The sequence below is a fragment of the Bradysia coprophila genome, unplaced genomic scaffold (genome assembly GCF_014529535.1).
Source record: "Bradysia coprophila strain Holo2 unplaced genomic scaffold, BU_Bcop_v1 contig_350, whole genome shotgun sequence".
Taxonomy (NCBI): domain Eukaryota; kingdom Metazoa; phylum Arthropoda; class Insecta; order Diptera; family Sciaridae; genus Bradysia; species Bradysia coprophila.
The window spans coordinates 11,985,394-12,001,955 of record NW_023503608.1 but is presented as its reverse complement, the minus strand read 5'-3'; the positions used below and the strand labels follow the sequence as shown (position 1 = coordinate 12,001,955).

Sequence of the window (16,562 nt, the reverse complement as noted above, 5' to 3'; positions counted from 1 at the left end):
CTGTCAATTGGAAAATTCTTTGCGAGTTATCTCCGTTGATACTCTCCGTAAGTTGCTATATGTTGTGAGATACGGAATATCAGTTTTCAGTTTTCTTTCACTTTTTTTAAGTTTTTACTTTCAATTCTCTTCCTCCTCTTGTCTATAGATGGATTTATGGATGTCCCCGTTAGACGAATTATTCCTACCTGCCTAGTACGGTAAAATGTGTCCCCAACATTATTTTATTTAAGATGCAGATTTCGTACGATTTTATGTAGATTAAGTTATTGTTTTAATTTTGTCTGAATTTGTGAATGATTGTGAATGATTGTTTTCGCTGCGTTTTTTGGGTTGAATTTCTTAGCAGCTTTCCCACTACTTTCCAAACTTTTCATCAGTAGATGGCAATTTTTAGTGAGTTTGTCAGCTACTCGTTCAACGTTGCAGACTCACGGCTGTCTTGGGAGGGAAGGGATCAGTGGAAACAACTGATGATGGCTGGATCACGCTAGCCTCAGACCGCCACTGAATCCCGAGGTCGAAAGAGCGTTTTTGCTTCATTGTTTTCACGTTACGTGATCCATGAGGGTAAGGGAAGAGCTTTCTTGCTCTGTTTGTTTTTGGATTTATAAGAATTTTAACTGTTGATTCTTTGAATTCGGAGACGTTTATTCATTGAATTTGTAGAAATTCTGCCTTTGAATTTGTAGACATTTTACCTGTGAATTCTTGTTTACCTGTTTCACTTTTTATTTGTAACCGTTTTGGCTGTGAATTCTTAAGCGTTTATTCGTAGGCATTTCAGCTTAAGTTTCTTAAATTTATAGGCATTTCAGCTTCTTAAATTTATAGGCATCTCAGCCCCTTTCAGTACCTCTTTGTAGGCATTTCAGCTCTGTTATTTTGTTCTTTTCAAGTCTTTTCAAAAATCCTTTCAATGTTTTTAGAGCCTCGTGCTGTGGGTGAGTTCTACTGTTGCATTTAGTCCATTGCTACATCGTAACATAAAAAAACCCGGCGCTGCCCTTTCTATCGTTGACATTTTTGGTAGTTGTTAGTTTAGTATTTTGAAAATTCCGTATCGCGAATGTAAAGTTTTGTTGTTGTTTAATACTCAGTACAATTTATCATTAATTTACCGTAAAAATACAGACGTGCAGACGCGTTTTTTCTAGTGTGGCTTAAGAGTAGACAAAAGGTCGCAGCTTTCAAGTGATTTTTTATGAATCGTGGCAAAACTGAGTGAATTCGAAAAAAAAATCACAAATACCCTCGCCAAGACCGTTCGCGTATTTATTAATTCTTGGGGTACACTTCCCGTCTCTGAAAGTTTCCAACTTCATCCCCAAGGTAATTGTTACAATATTTTTAATTCAACAGATTTGTGAAGTAAAACAATCGAATTATTTGCGGTAATTTGCCCACCAATTCTCACACTATCAAATATTTCGTTTTTCATGTCGGGGACACAATTTTTACGTAATTTTGTTCGTAATTTCCAATCTATATATAATTCGTCTAAGATGTCCCCTATGAGACTCCACTAGCCAGAAGCTCATCGCTTTGGTGTCGTTAGCAGATCAACTTGAATTTCGATTGTTCAAAGTTTTTGTATATTTATTTGTTGCTTCACACAAATGCCAACAGACAACCATTCATATCAAATTAGACGGAAGGATGGGTAATTAGCATATCATCGTACTTCAGCAAAGTACAGAGACATGAAACATAATTCTCAAAATTATTTGTATTTGATCATAATTGTTACTACATTCCCCCGCATTTCGACATTCCACAAAAGCACAATCCCATCCCAATTTAATTAAATTTCAGCTCGCAAATTCGCATCATCTCAACGAAGCGTCTGTATCAGCTGCATATTCTTTAATTTGTTTCCGTACTTTGTAATCATAATCCAAATGAAGTCCTATTTAGTGATTCCGCAATAATAAACTATTCCAATGTTGAAGGTGATTAGAAGCATCCTATATATTGTACGTTAACCATGTTCGTATAATACACACAACAGTGTGCCGCTAACAGAAATATCCAGTCAACTTCAACGAAATAATTGCATAAGAAAATGGAGATAGAATTTGATTGTGAACAGGAACCCGGAAATGGGAAACGGAAATTGAATTTTCATAAAGGTGTGCTATTGTATACAGAGAGCTTCTGTTAATTGTGTGCCGGTATATATATACATACATTTTGTTTCGTCTTACCTCGTTTCGATGATGGTGAATTTATATATACAAAAACGGTTATATAAGGTCCAATTCAGATAGCGATTCCTGTTGGTAGATTTCCTTTTATAGCTTCGATTTATTTTTAACTGCAAGCGGAATAAAAATTGCCTTTTGTTTATTTTTTAATTAATAAATGTTTGTGACATTATTACTTTATTTTTTCCTTTTTCTTTTAAATCAATAATCACATCTACATAGAAGTTTTATTTTTGGGTTTCTTTTGTTGTGTTAAATTTTTGTAACATTTCATCATTTATTATTTTTAAGTCTATGACTACACAATACGTATGTAGTTGGATCTCCTCTTCTCGTCTTCTTTCTTTTTTATTTTAAATTACATGATCTTACTATAATTTTCTTCTTCAATTTTCCTTGCGCTTAACTACTAGAAAATATTCAATTAAATCTTTTTACAATATTTACAATACCCTTTACGGCGTTCAAAACGATAATTCCTTTTAATATATTTTCTTTATTATTATTTTGTTACTTCCTCGGGATAGGGGTTATAAAATGCATTCTACCTTAAGATATATTTGCTTTCGGAAATTAAAATTTCAATGCAAAAAAAAACTTAACAAGAAGCTACTGTCAGCTTTTTTCCCAGTTATCAAACACACAGACATCTACAACATTAAGCCAGAGCGTATTTCAAAACGTCTGTTCATGTATCTGTACAAAGTTATTAGGGAGGGTAGTTACAGCTTTAGTTATTTGAATTACATCGAAAAACTGACGGGGTTGGAAGCTAAGTTGGGAGCTGTAGAGCTTATCATTTTATGAATATGTGCAATATATTGTTTCTCAAGTATACCATGGTACGTCGATAAAATATTTCAAACTCAAAGGAGCTGAAGTAGAAATAACTGACCCAATTGGTGCAAGACAGCTCACACTACTTTATTGTGTTTATTGAAAATACTTCTTGCGTCCACTGAAAAGTTAAGGGGAATCTGAGTGGGGTTTAAACGGATTTCATTGAAATTTGAGTGAATTTTTCTCTGAAGCAGTCGAACAATTTTCTTTTTGTTCCCGAGAATGTTTTGCATCGATCTTATCGAAATATCATAAGTTCATCTCAGGTTGCTATTTCCTTTCAACAAATACCAAAACTTGCTAAAGTATTTCCAACAACAATATCGACATTAAGGTCAGCAAACTCGAATGCACTAAGATAACCGTGATCGGGGGACAAAGCGTAATATTATACATGACAGAAAATCAATGTGGTTCATAACAAGTTTGTGTACTCGGAAAGTAAAATACCAATTTACAAAGTATACCAAAAAAAAAAATCGAAAAATGCGCTACCATCAAACGCTTGCATTGTGGATGGAAACTTGAAAGAAATCCATTTCCTATACTCTACATCAAAGCTTTGAGCTCAAAACATTCGCATAATAATGCCATCATCATCATACATCGACCATATTGTATAGATTATTATCGGCTGCCAACATCTTACCAACAACATTCGGAAGATATTTTTCCACAGAACAAACATTTCTTTCCATGAACTAAAATCGAATCAAAATGTGAGGGGGTGAGCAGGGAGGTTCAAGGAAAAAAAAACAAATCTCGGTAATATTCAGAGAATATGTAAACGAAATGTAAACTGCGATAACAAGACTTAGGATTTATCAATGGCTTTTTCTTCTCGTGTAATTTTCAAATTTTGTTAGATTATCCCCAGACCCATTTCAATCGGCATCGAATTTACAGTCGGTAATTTGTTAAACTCTCTCATTTTCATCCGAAAAATTTTGCAATAGGACGTATTAGGAGTATATATAGTTATATGTAAAACGCTGAGTCGGCTTGTATACGTTCATTTTATACAACAAAATAATAATGAAATGAAAGACATCCGAAAAAAAAAAAACAGAGAACCAGTTAAAAATGCTTTTTGTGTATGCTAGACGAGACTATATATATTTAAATGCAAAGAACACGACCTTAATTAGAAAGGGTAATACTATCAAATGCGACGTTCCATGAAATTCCATGTTCCAAGTATAAAACATTCTACATCCACACAAACCGTGCCACCACCATACCACATGAAAAAAAACTCTTTTTTTATAACTGAGAAAAAAAAGTTATTTTCTTCAACGATACCTTTATGTTTCTATTCAAAATCAAAAGCAATAACCGCACCGCGAATAAAATTAACAAAATATAAAGAACCTCTCGCTTTTCTTTATATTTATCGAAGGGATATCATGTTAATTACGATATTTATACACACACACACACCTTAGAAAATGTTATCATTAAAATTAGATCAAAAGAAATGTTCCGCTTTTTTTTCTGCGTTCTTTCTTTCCAGAGAAAACCGAAATATATAGGTAGAGATGCAGGGAAAGGTATGTATTTAAAATAATTTGATGTTGTGCAGAAAAGGGAGTATGAGGTATCGAATTGTATATACACAGAAAACGGGATTATTTATATTTTTGCTATGATGGTTTTGGGTGGGCGGTGGTGTGGTGCGTTGTGTGTACGCTAGAGATTGAGCCCTGGGAAAACGTAACTGCTGTAAATGTTATTTAATTATAATTTTTTTTTATCTGTCTGACAATGACAATCCTTTACTGAGAATGAAAAATAATAACATTCACCATTTCAACCGCTATCATTATAAAAACTCTCTCTATCTCCCTCTATCTCTCTCTCTGTGTTTTATTTACATTCTAGCAAACGTAGCAAAGGTTTTGAGCAACCGAATTAATTTATCGACAAATCCTTTCAGTGTTTAACAACTACAATATAAATATGTTTGGTTGTAAATCGAAGCTTTTGAAAGCTCTTAATTATTATAATGGCATTTATTTCAATGTTCACTTTTTTTTTTAAATACAATTATATATACCGGAAAGGAATGATTATGTTCTCTCATTTAAATTTATTTTAATGTTTTACGCCAGGCGCTTTCAATTATAATTTTTTATTTTATTTTTGTTTAACAACTATAGGTTTTTTTTCTATATAATTTTCTTCTTCATTTTATTTTATTTAAATAAAAAAAGATTCAAAATTTTTGGTTTTTTTATTAACAATTTTTCACATGCCTTAAAGGGATACTTCGTAAATTTTTTCTTCTTTTTAAATAAATTTTCTTCATTTTTAAATTTACAATTCAACTCACTTCGTTTTATAAATTTTTATTTCTCCGTGGATTTCTTCATCGGTTTTATTATTTCATCCTAATTTTAAAGTTTCAAGTAAAAATATCCATTTTGATTCCATTTTTTTGTTCTCCATATATAAATAAAGTGTGGTATATAATGTATATAAACCGTAACCGTGTATGTATAATAGTTCCATTGTGACAATGTGAAAACAATCACAATGATTTCAAAATTTACACGAAATAACAAAAAATTGTGCACAATTTTGTTAGTCGAAAAAATCATCTGCAAATCAATGTTAGAATACAGGACATTGTTTGTGATATGGTTGTTCGATGACATGGACATATCGATAAAATACATAGCAGAATGAGTGCAATATTTGATGGGCACGGACCACTGCTGCTTGTTTGCATTGCGGCTGGATGCTCACCTGGGTGTATAAAAGCATTTTTAACAAAATTGTTTCAGCTGATATAATACTTTGTTGTAATAAAATGTGAGTTTTTTCTGTGTGCATAATATAAAGCAGGGCCTACTTTTTGGAAACTAATTTCTTGAATTTCTTGAAATTTCTCGAATTTCTTAAAATTTCTCGAATTCGAGAAATTCGAGAAACTTCAAGAAACTCGAGAAATTAGTTTCTTGAAATTTCTTGAATTTCTCGAAGTTTCCCGAATTTCTTGAATTTTCTGGAATTTCTTGAAATTTCTCGAATTCGAGAAATTCAAGAAACTTTGAGAAATTCAAGAAATATTTCTCGAAATTTCTTGAATTTCTCGAAGTTTCTTGAATTTCTCAAAGTTTCTTGAATTTCTCGATTTTCTCTTAAAGTTTCTAAAAAGTAGGCCCTGATATAAAGTACACACCCGATATTGAAATATTCATTTCCATTATATTGATGATGTTTAATGTGATATTATTACACGTTAATTGGACGGACCTTCATTAAACCTCTCTTTCCAGGAATTACATTTCAAAAGTACTGGGATCGGTTTGGTTGTGTTCGATCGAATGTTAAATGCTTATTGATTAAACCGAGGCTAACCTACATTTTCAAATTGATTGAAAATACAGTAGAATGTAGAGTGCTTTCTACCAATGATAATATTGAAACTTATCTTCAATGTACCACATGAATGTATTGTACTAACAGGCTGGTGCATTAGGAAAACTTATTTGTGTTCTGTTCACGTTTTTAGTTACTGTTTTGCACAAGTATAAAATAGTTATTTGTGTACTTCGATTGGACGATGTATTTAAGCTATTTTCGTGCGGAGGGAAAAAATCTACAAAAAAATCCCAAAATTGACCTCGATTTTGGCGCCAAGGCATAAAAGAACACTTTTATATCTAACATGTTGCTTTCCGTTTCCCTGATTATTCACTCATTTGCTGTTTAAAATAACATACGAAGTGAGAGAAATCAGAGAAGCCAAGGATAACAGCTTAGTTACGAAAATGGCACTTTTTATGTGTGCTAAACAGTAGAAAAGATTTTAGCAATCCCGAAAAATGAATAATTACATATTACATCCCATATTTTTACACTAGGAAGAGTCAAATATTTAAACTACTTCAGTGTTTTTGAAACTTTTGAATTCACTTATTTCTGAAATTTTTCGTCTCATCCTCCCCGTCCTCTTATTTTACCAAGTTTTTCAAAATTTATCTCTTTCTCAATTATTACCTTTCCCTGGAAGCAATTCATTTGATAATGAATCTGTTACTTCGATTGTGCATTTTAAAACACATATAAAATCTTTGACTTCCTTTTTTTGAACATGAATTTTGTCACATAAGACGACGTTACCTTAGAGCTGTTTATTTATTTTCTGTCTTAGTTGCAGATAACAGATGAGTTGCCTTCCAGTCTAAAATTCTTAAATAGCGGTATAGATTGTAGATCGATAATGTCACATATTATAGATCACCAAAAATATTTATGACAAGTTTGGTGTTATTCAAAAGGTATTTGAGTGGAGCATTCTGAAAAAAATTATCCGAACACTCTCAACCAAACGTCGGGTATAACTCATTAAGGTTCACCGACGGTATCCTTTACTTTGTTTTCAACTTGCACATAAGTTAGGAAAGGTATTTTTAGCATAATAAAGGTCTAAGCACGCCTAACTCATTGCAACATAAATTATGTTCATCTGCGTTACCAAATAGTCTGCGAAGCTCGATAAACTTACTGCTACAATCTAATCTTTAACAAGTCCAACCGGGTAGGTGCAGCGGATGTACCTGTAAAATTGTCTTCCCTGGACTTTTCTGAGCTTATATAACCAAACATTTCCTAACATGTCGTCTCACTTATCAGAAGCCTCTACCAATTTTTCAACGATTTCATCGATTTAGACACTCATATATTTTTATCAGGGTATCACAAGGATTGCCGACATTGTCGACACTTTATATACGAGGAAAATCCACCTCTATCGTCTCCCACCAATAAAAATGGTGATGTGAAAAATGGTGATTGGTACTACGTACTACGACTATTGTTCCACATTTTAGTCCCTGTGCTGTGATTTTCAAAATTAGTTTTTCGTAGTCAATGACCATTAGATGTTTTGATACCGACATCCACAAGAGCGACCACTTTTAATTACTTAATTTAGAATTATATCAATAAGATTAACATGGTTATTCTATTGTGTAAGATATTATGCACATCAGAATATTTTTAAAGTCGTGATTCAATATGACGTTCTAAGAATATTGGATATGAATAAGACCGCATCCATGATTGGGAATTAGCCCTTTGAACGATTTTCATGTGCAATTAATTGAATAAATTACTACACAACACACCATGGTACTTAAGTAAGTTTTCAATTACAGAAACATTACCGAACTTCCGCATATTAATTTCAAAATTTCATTACACTAGAAGTTAGCTGAAATTACGTTGGCGAAGGCAAAAAAAATTCAATAGCAAACAAAAATGTAATGAAATTTAAATTGTTTTATAACAACTTCCTTTCTTTGCGAATTTATTTAAACTACTTTCACTACTCGTTCCTCTAATACAAAATGGTTTGCATTAAAAAAAAAAAAAAAAAAAAAAAAAAACGACGAAGAATGAACAACGTTCATTCATGTAAAACAACCGGAAGCTTAATATCTCGAAAAATATTTAAAATTTCATTGTAAATTCATTTCGCTAAATTAAATTAAATTATAAAATCAAAGCCAAAGGGTTGGAAAGTATGCAAATATTTGTGCTATTATGCAACAAAATGGTTGGTTTAATTTATAGTGTAACCCGACTTTTATGCTGTGAAAAGGTTTTTTGTTTTACGTATTTATATGCTGTGATGCAGATGAGGAAAAAAATTGGTATCGATTTTTACAGCAACGCAATGATGATTTTAAGTCAAATTGTCGTACGTTTACAGACAATGATTTTAGTGATTAAATTTGAATTAATAATTTTAATTAGCAATGTTGGAAAGATGTTAATTAAATTGAGATTGAAATTCGTTCCTGTGGCTGTGTGTTTACGAACCAAGTAAAATGAAATTAAACATTTCAAGAAAAATTAATTTTACTGCTTGATGATTCATCAATGATGAACTACTTTTAGGAACACGTTTGTCCATTGGATTTTATGGCAATTAAATTTTTGACGGACTGGTCATGCATTTCCGTGACATTTCAATTTATTTTTTTATTTTCTCAAACGATTCATAGCGAACAAAATACAGCAACAGCTTCAACTTACCATTTAGGACATATACCAAAACTGAAGCGGATACTGCACCAGCCGGAACGCATGTGTAATTTCCCGAATCACGCAATGCAGCTCTGGTTAACATCAAACGACTACTCGTTCCACTTTCTGTTTTTTCGGTTTCTAAACTGATACCCCCACGAGCTGAATCGAAGTCAACCACCGATGAGCCATGAAACCTAGAGCATTGGAGAAATATCATTAGACAAAGTAGTTTTTAAATTAATTTTTTTTTTGGAAATTACCACGACACAGATGACGCATGAACATTTACCGCACAAGAAAGTGATATTGTACTGCCTCTCTTTACATGTACCTCCTGTGATCCCATTATCCTGGCTCTGGCAGCTGAGGTAATGAATAGGAGATTTAATCAGTTAAGCTGAAAATGTGTTCAAACGAAGAAATTTCCACAGCAAACTCAAGTCATTGATGTTAAGAAATTGTGTTATATTACAGACTGCAAGCGTATTATGCCTTATTAAATTGGTTACATCTTCTTACTAACCTATTAACAACAACGATGATAACATATCTTTGTAATTCAAGTATCTACTACCTACTTATAGCTAAATAGTGCCTCCTGACAATCTCAATAATGAATTGAATTCAATGGTTCCACCCACGTTATAATTCTATATAATCGAATTTATTAAAAAAGTTACTCAATTTCCAAAGTTCAAAACATTTATCGTACCTAGGACCGTTCCCGTAAGATATATAAGGTCTTAAAATGTCTTCATAAGACTACGTGACGCATGGTGGGTAGTCATACAAGATATTCATAAAATGATTTAAAATATTGAGAATTTCAAGCACGGTTCATAAGTTTGTAGCATTCTGAGCAACCAGATAGGTCCATAGGTTATATACCAAATAACCATAGTTTGTAAGTCCCAAGCAAGTAATTTTAAATAAGTGAACGAACAACTGGTTCGCTGTATGTCTCTTTTATTACATTCCCAATGCTGCAATTCAATTTAATATTTCCACAAAATTGTATGGAAATTTTGCAGTGCATATAGTTCAGAGTTTGCAAAGAAAATGAACAATTTCCGCAAGTATACCGTCGACACTATTAGAGTTCTCACGTATCTTTTAAAGCCTAATGATGTACCGTGTACGTATAGCCACCAAGTCCATAAACGAGATAAATATTCCACCAAATTGAATAGACTACAATGACATCGATGAAAGCGAGCTAGTGAGGCAAAGTAACGAAAATATTGTCGGCAACATTCCAGAACAGCGATAGCCTTAACTACATTTATATTTATTACAAATTTCTCCCATAAATTCCCTTAAGTCTCTAGCAAAATCAGATTATCGTCTCTATACATTACATTTCCTTCGTCTCCTCCAATTTCGACTTGTTTTTATTTGTACATAATGTTACGGGGGTATCAGCTCGGCAGCATGGATTATATATATTTTAAGACGATTCTGTATATGTACATCTGTGAGAGGAAAGTATATGTCGGATAGCTAGTTGTCCATGTGTATAAAGTCTATACATATGCTAATGATACATTTACTGGTGTACCGATACTGAAATTTGTGTCTGCTTACAATACCATTTCAATCGGTTTGGTTTCACTTAAGAGCATTCCCATCTCTACCTGATATATACACATGGAAGGAGACATTTAATGTGAAACATGTCTCCTTTATGCTGCACCGAAAAGCTTCTGAGCATTCGTTTTCTTAGACGCTACATCCATCCATTTTGACTTTATTTATATTTTTCGATTTTTTTTTCTTTAAATAAAATTAAGTTCGTTTTGCATATGTTGTGTACCGCACACCGCATGCATACGTCTTTATTGGAATTTTGACTTCGGACTTATCAATGAATGAGTGCACGTCTATTTGGGGCATATACTTGTTATACCAGCAGAAAATATTTACATAGACATTTCACCCTATAAACATTGAACCACTGAAAATTTACTGATTTGATTGTTCGTTCGTTCAGCAATTAATTGAATTTTGTAAATTAGAACCGCGCCACTTTGTTTACAAAAACGTGCTTTTATGTATCACAATAACATTTGTGGAATAACTCTATGCTTCAATATTGTGCTCTCTACTAACTATACGTGCAATAAACGTTCGAATGAAATTCAATATTAGCACCGAAAGGCCATTGATCCATCTATCTTTTTCAATTTGGAAAATATTTTTGCTGGCTACTAAAATATTTCCCGACTTTGATACAGCTATAAACGAATGTAGAGTGTATCGAAGATAATAGATAATCAGGAGGGTATTGTGAGCGTTATGTTGTTGCCATCCCTTGCAAATTCAATTCTTTTTTTCCCCCGGTTTTGGTGCGGTATAATTTAACAAGCACATGTTCGATATTGTACAATATATATAAAGCTATTTTGACATCAGCTGTGGTTTATTATTGGTTTATAAATAGCTGCTTTCCATAAATATTTTATTCAATTTGTGTAGACAATATTTTTAATTTGTGAACTTAATAAATAATCAATTAATTGAAGTCGCTGCTTCATAATAATAACCGGGAGAATTGGTACTGGCTGCATTTAACCTCTGTACAAGAGGAAATTTAATTGTTTATTTAATAGTGGAAAGTAAATTGGTATAAGCAAGACGTCTGGTGATATCTGAAACATAGTAAAACATCCCACTCCGTGGGACGATCGTTTTAGCCAATAGAACTTCTGAGTTCTGAATACCTCACAGAATATTTTCTAAAATTGTGAAGCCGAATCTAAGGAACATCTCAAAAGAGCTGACTCATTAACCTTTAACAGGAGGCAAGTATATCACAAATATTATTATGAAATCTATTACTTCATTTGATTCAAAAATTTCAACAGATTGATAGAAAATCTGCTACTTCGTTAGTTTCATCGGTATAGATGACAGACCCCTTAGGAGGTTCTAATGAGATTCCAACTTCTCTTTTACGTAAGAAACACAGATAGAATCGAAAGACAGGAAAAATGGGCACCAGCTGAATGATTTTATTCAATATTTTTTCATGCTAAAACGTAAATTTTTCTCTTTTAAAATCGCAAAAATTAGTAAAAAGAAACTACGAAAAATCAACGAAAAATCTAACAGAAGCACAAAGCATACGAAATTTTTAAGCAAATATATTCTAACCTTTGTCATTGCCGTGAATTAGATTTTCGTCGATTTTTCCAATCCCGCCAATTTCAGCTGAAAATATAAACGGAAATGATAGTGGCATTTAAAGATAAATAAATGAAAATATTTTATCTCGTCGAACCGAACATCGGTTTTACATTAATGGGATAAATGTGTTGCATAATTATTTTCTGTTTACTAAAATTTGCATAGCTGTGTACGCCTTAGTTTACTATACAATGCGAATGGAACTTGCTTACCCGAATAAATAAGAAAATAAATTCAAGATGCTGCTGTTGCATCTTGAATACTTTGCTTTTAACACTACGACAGTAGAGATAGAAGCTTTGCATAGAAAAACCGAGCTGTTCTTGTTCAGAATTATTATTAGCAATTTCATCGTCCGTGAGTCCTCATTACATTCAATTCATTCTCATTAAAATATTAAATAAAATTGTTTTCTTTAAGGTTTATTTTTCTATAATTTTATCGCCAAGCCAGAGTGAATGGTTAAAGCTGTTTTGCCATTCAACAACCAGCCATTCAGAATTTTGAAAGTAGGTTACTGCTTGAGGCACTCTATTTTCTCTCTCTCTCGTTTTTTTATTGCTTTTTATATCAAAAGATCATTAAGTGTTTAAAATATAAATAATTTCTTTTCTGTTTTTTTTTTCTGCTTTAGTGTCGGTTTTCCATCTTCAAAATAGAAAAATTACTGGAAAACAAATTAAAATTCAAATAAAAGTTACAGTTGATACTTTATAGTACTGTTTTACGCAAAATTCACTTCAACAATAACCCAATTTTGGTGTTTTCTTTTCTCACATAGAAAACTGGATATATAAACCTGACATATTTGTCGCAATAAATCTCTGGATCATTTATCTTCTTGAATAAATTAAATAGAATACACTTGGCACTTCCATTGTACCAATTGCACAAAAGAAACGAATGTACACGAACAATTCTTTTTTTACATATAAATACGTTAGATTTCCATATAGCCAAGCGAACTATATAAGCGATTTACATTCTCAGAATAGTAAAACATCAAAGAAGATAAATAGAAAGGTCGGGCGAAACTTTTCAGACAGTTTCGGCAGCTTTGCTTATAGTTTTGCTCATTAAACTATGGATGTGGTTTTAAGAGCTCTGATATCAGGTATAAAAGACTATTTAAAAGGTCATAGAGCAAATAATTAAAAACTTTTTATTTCAATGGGTTTGCTTGATTAGACGTTCTCCAGGTGGTGTTGATGACTTAAGGCCGTTAGGGTAATTAGAGTATTGTATGTGTTCCGTTATGACATGTGATGGTATCCGAGTAATTACTGTTTGCACTTTACTAATTGGCCGTTAGAATAATATACGACAGATTCAAAGAGTCACAATGGACGCAATTTTCAATGCTTTTTAATAGCATCTACAACAATGCCCATGTATCACCCTTTAGAAACGGATATCTGTTATTGACAAAGAGGACGAAAATAAATTGATGTCTCGAGTTATTCATCTATTTTATATAGCAGAATAATTGCTAAAACAAATGAGTTAAAAGATTTTTTACTAACGTTAAATGATACTTTAAACAAAAGAAATAGCAGATTTAATGATTGTATCGTAATATGTTCACTTGTCGTATACACGTTATGGATAAGGTTTTTCTTCAACTCTTCTCTTATTTTGGTGATTGTGATAGACGACTTGTCGTTTCATAGCTATTTTCATAAGAAGGTGGAAAATTGGTTGCTTTACGCACTACATGCGAGATCTTGTTCGGAACAAGATTAACACTCTTTCTTTGCGTTTTCGTTTGAGAGAACAAGACTTAATCTACTGTAATGGCATGATCGCCGTGCGAAAATGAAACTTTATCGAATTTCTCAATTAATAAAATGACATTCTGGGTGGGAGTGACATCTTTAAATCTAGCCCATTTAGACCAAAATTGTGAATATCTTGACGTTACAGTAAATAATAGCACATTACTGCTATAAGGCTGTATATAAGAGACGTGTACGTATACGAGCGCTTGCGCAAGTATTAGTATTAGTCTCTTATATACAGCCTTATAACAGTGAGGTATTTTATCGAAGCTTATGCAATAAAATAGAGTACACACTTGTCTCTATCATTCTCGGCTAACCTCGACTTCTTCGTGACAAGTGTGTAATATACAATAATTTCTAGTTTAACAATCGGGATGCTTAGGACAAGATTGTCAAGGACATCGCAAGTAGTGACTTGCAAACAACTTTAAAATTTATTCAACAATCAGAAAACAACAGTCATTTAGAAATAATAAAATATAGCCAAACAATACTACTACCTGTAACTTCCAAATAGACTGCCAAATTGATTTTCGGTTCTGTATTCACTTGACCTGAAAAGAGCAGGAGTGAGTTCGAAGAGTTTGTCAAATATTTATTTATTTTAATCGAAATATTTAGAGGAAACACTTACACTCATATATGCCACTGTCTCTCTGTTGAGCATATTCAATTTTCAAATCCCAATCATCCGATTCTGGAGCATGGATGACATCGAACCTCTGATCTCCGGTGTATGTGTATATATTCGATGTTAAAATGTGTAAATCACGTTTTCTCATCCACGATACCTACATAGAGGAGAAAAAGGAATCGTTTGAATTAAACGTACAAAGTCAATTCGAATAACTTGGTAAAATTTGTATAAAATGTAATTTCCCATCAGTAAAATCGGAAAATGATCGGATTCGGATAAGCGGAGTAATTTTTTTTCCCCATACAAAAAAGTTTTAGTTGGAAAACTTAGATGATTAGGTAAAAACGTTTAAAAATAAATCGAAATCGTGCCAGTCGCGATGCTATGTTTAAGTCGCTCGTACTTTATTAACATATTGTTGTACAAGTCTCCAGAATGTATGGCAAATTATTTCACAAATGTAATGCGAGTGGGAAAATTACTTTTTGGAATGCAAGTATCAAAAGTTTAATGTTAAGGTGTCGTGTCAGTGTTGGAGTCTTCCCAAAGTTTAATTTACCATGATCGTTGAAAACGTGATTTCCTTGGTGATTTTCACAAATGATTCAATTTCTTTTTTGTGCATGATTTAAATTTGAACTTGCGATAATAAAAGTTGATAAATTATGGAACTTGTACAGGAGTGCATAAATCACACCGCACATTTTTATCACTCCATTTCCAGTAAATTTAAATCGCTTGGAATTTATGCTGGAACTTTCGTGTTTTGTTATTTAATGCAAAGAAAAATTGTGTCGCTAGATTATCAATAAGAATTGAAAGTGTCTGTGAAACTTGAAATTTGCTTGAGCTACCCAATGCGGTCGCTTGGCAAGTTCGAATTTTTATAATTATGTCGCTGGAGAAGATACTTCCCTTTATGCAGCTTGACTTGTTCTACAATTCTTGTGAGATCATCAAATAACAATGCAAGCTAGCCTAAAGAAGGACGCTCATCACAGATGTGTTGATTTGTATGTGCTACTACAAGCGCATTGTGTCAGTTGATTGATTTTAAAGACTATTGCTAAATTGTTCACTTCGTCAATTTAAACTTGTGTAGACAAAGACAACAGTGAACACTCGATAAAATCACAACCTGTACAGTTGTTGTAGATATAAAGTGCCGTATTATTGACAAAGAAATAAGCATAAATGCAATTTATCAACAATCCGGTTGCTGCTTTATTGATTTAAAACATTCCTTGAGTACTCTAACGTTATGTGTGCACAGCACATTTATATGAACATGCTAAGGACATAACACGAATAAAAAGGACATTAGTTGAAATCAGATCACGTTAAGAGCTATTTATATTTACATCCCTTGGGGGGATAAAATGTTTACGTATGTACATATATCTATATAATGTGCGCATAATGTATGTATCAAAGTATGCTTGTTGTTTTCAACTTGTTCATGCAAAAAAGTTTTCTTCTATGGTTATATCGTATATATTATATATTTCCTGGTATACATACATGCATTACGTTTACAACATAGATATATATTTAACATGTATAATACATGGTGAAGTATTTCGCTTCATTTTTATCAGCTATGCTCTTTATGGTTCTTCTCGCTCTCCACTTCTTCGTCTTCTTCAGATTCTTCTTTTTTGCGTTATTTGCTTGAATGATATCAGTTTTGCCTTAAGGACAACATTTTTCTCTTGATACGATGTACGCCGTATTACTATTTGAGATTTTCATTGGCGTATATGGGCATGCCATGTGACATAGCACCAGTACATCAGTCACTGTAATGTTATATATGTATATGCTGTTGCGATTTAATATAATCCACGATATGCCATATCCCGAATACAT

General features: G+C 32.6%; 1 protein-coding gene across 7 annotated transcripts in view; it reads right to left on the bottom strand.

Moving 5' to 3' along the window:
- Window positions 1–4,549: 4,549 nt before the first annotated feature.
- LOC119081026 (zwei Ig domain protein zig-8-like) overlaps window positions 4,550–16,562 on the bottom strand; it is a 141,853-nt gene continuing 129,840 nt past the window's right edge. For 4 of the 7 annotated variants that reach the window (XM_037189712.1, XM_037189716.1, XM_037189713.1 and 1 more), the window contains 6 exons: window positions 14,691–14,847; window positions 14,554–14,610; window positions 12,243–12,299; window positions 9,350–9,452; window positions 9,096–9,283; window positions 4,550–5,795 (listed from right to left, as the gene is read on the bottom strand). In XM_037189712.1, coding sequence (XP_037045607.1) covers window positions 5,644–5,795; window positions 9,096–9,283; window positions 9,350–9,452; window positions 12,243–12,299; window positions 14,554–14,610; window positions 14,691–14,847 — 714 coding nt within the window. In that variant the 3' untranslated portion in view covers window positions 4,550–5,643. The remainder of the gene's footprint in view (window positions 5,796–9,095; window positions 9,284–9,349; window positions 9,453–12,242; window positions 12,300–14,553; window positions 14,611–14,690; window positions 14,848–16,562) is intronic. The other 3 variants (XM_037189715.1, XM_037189717.1, XM_037189718.1) reach the window with 3 other exon arrangements.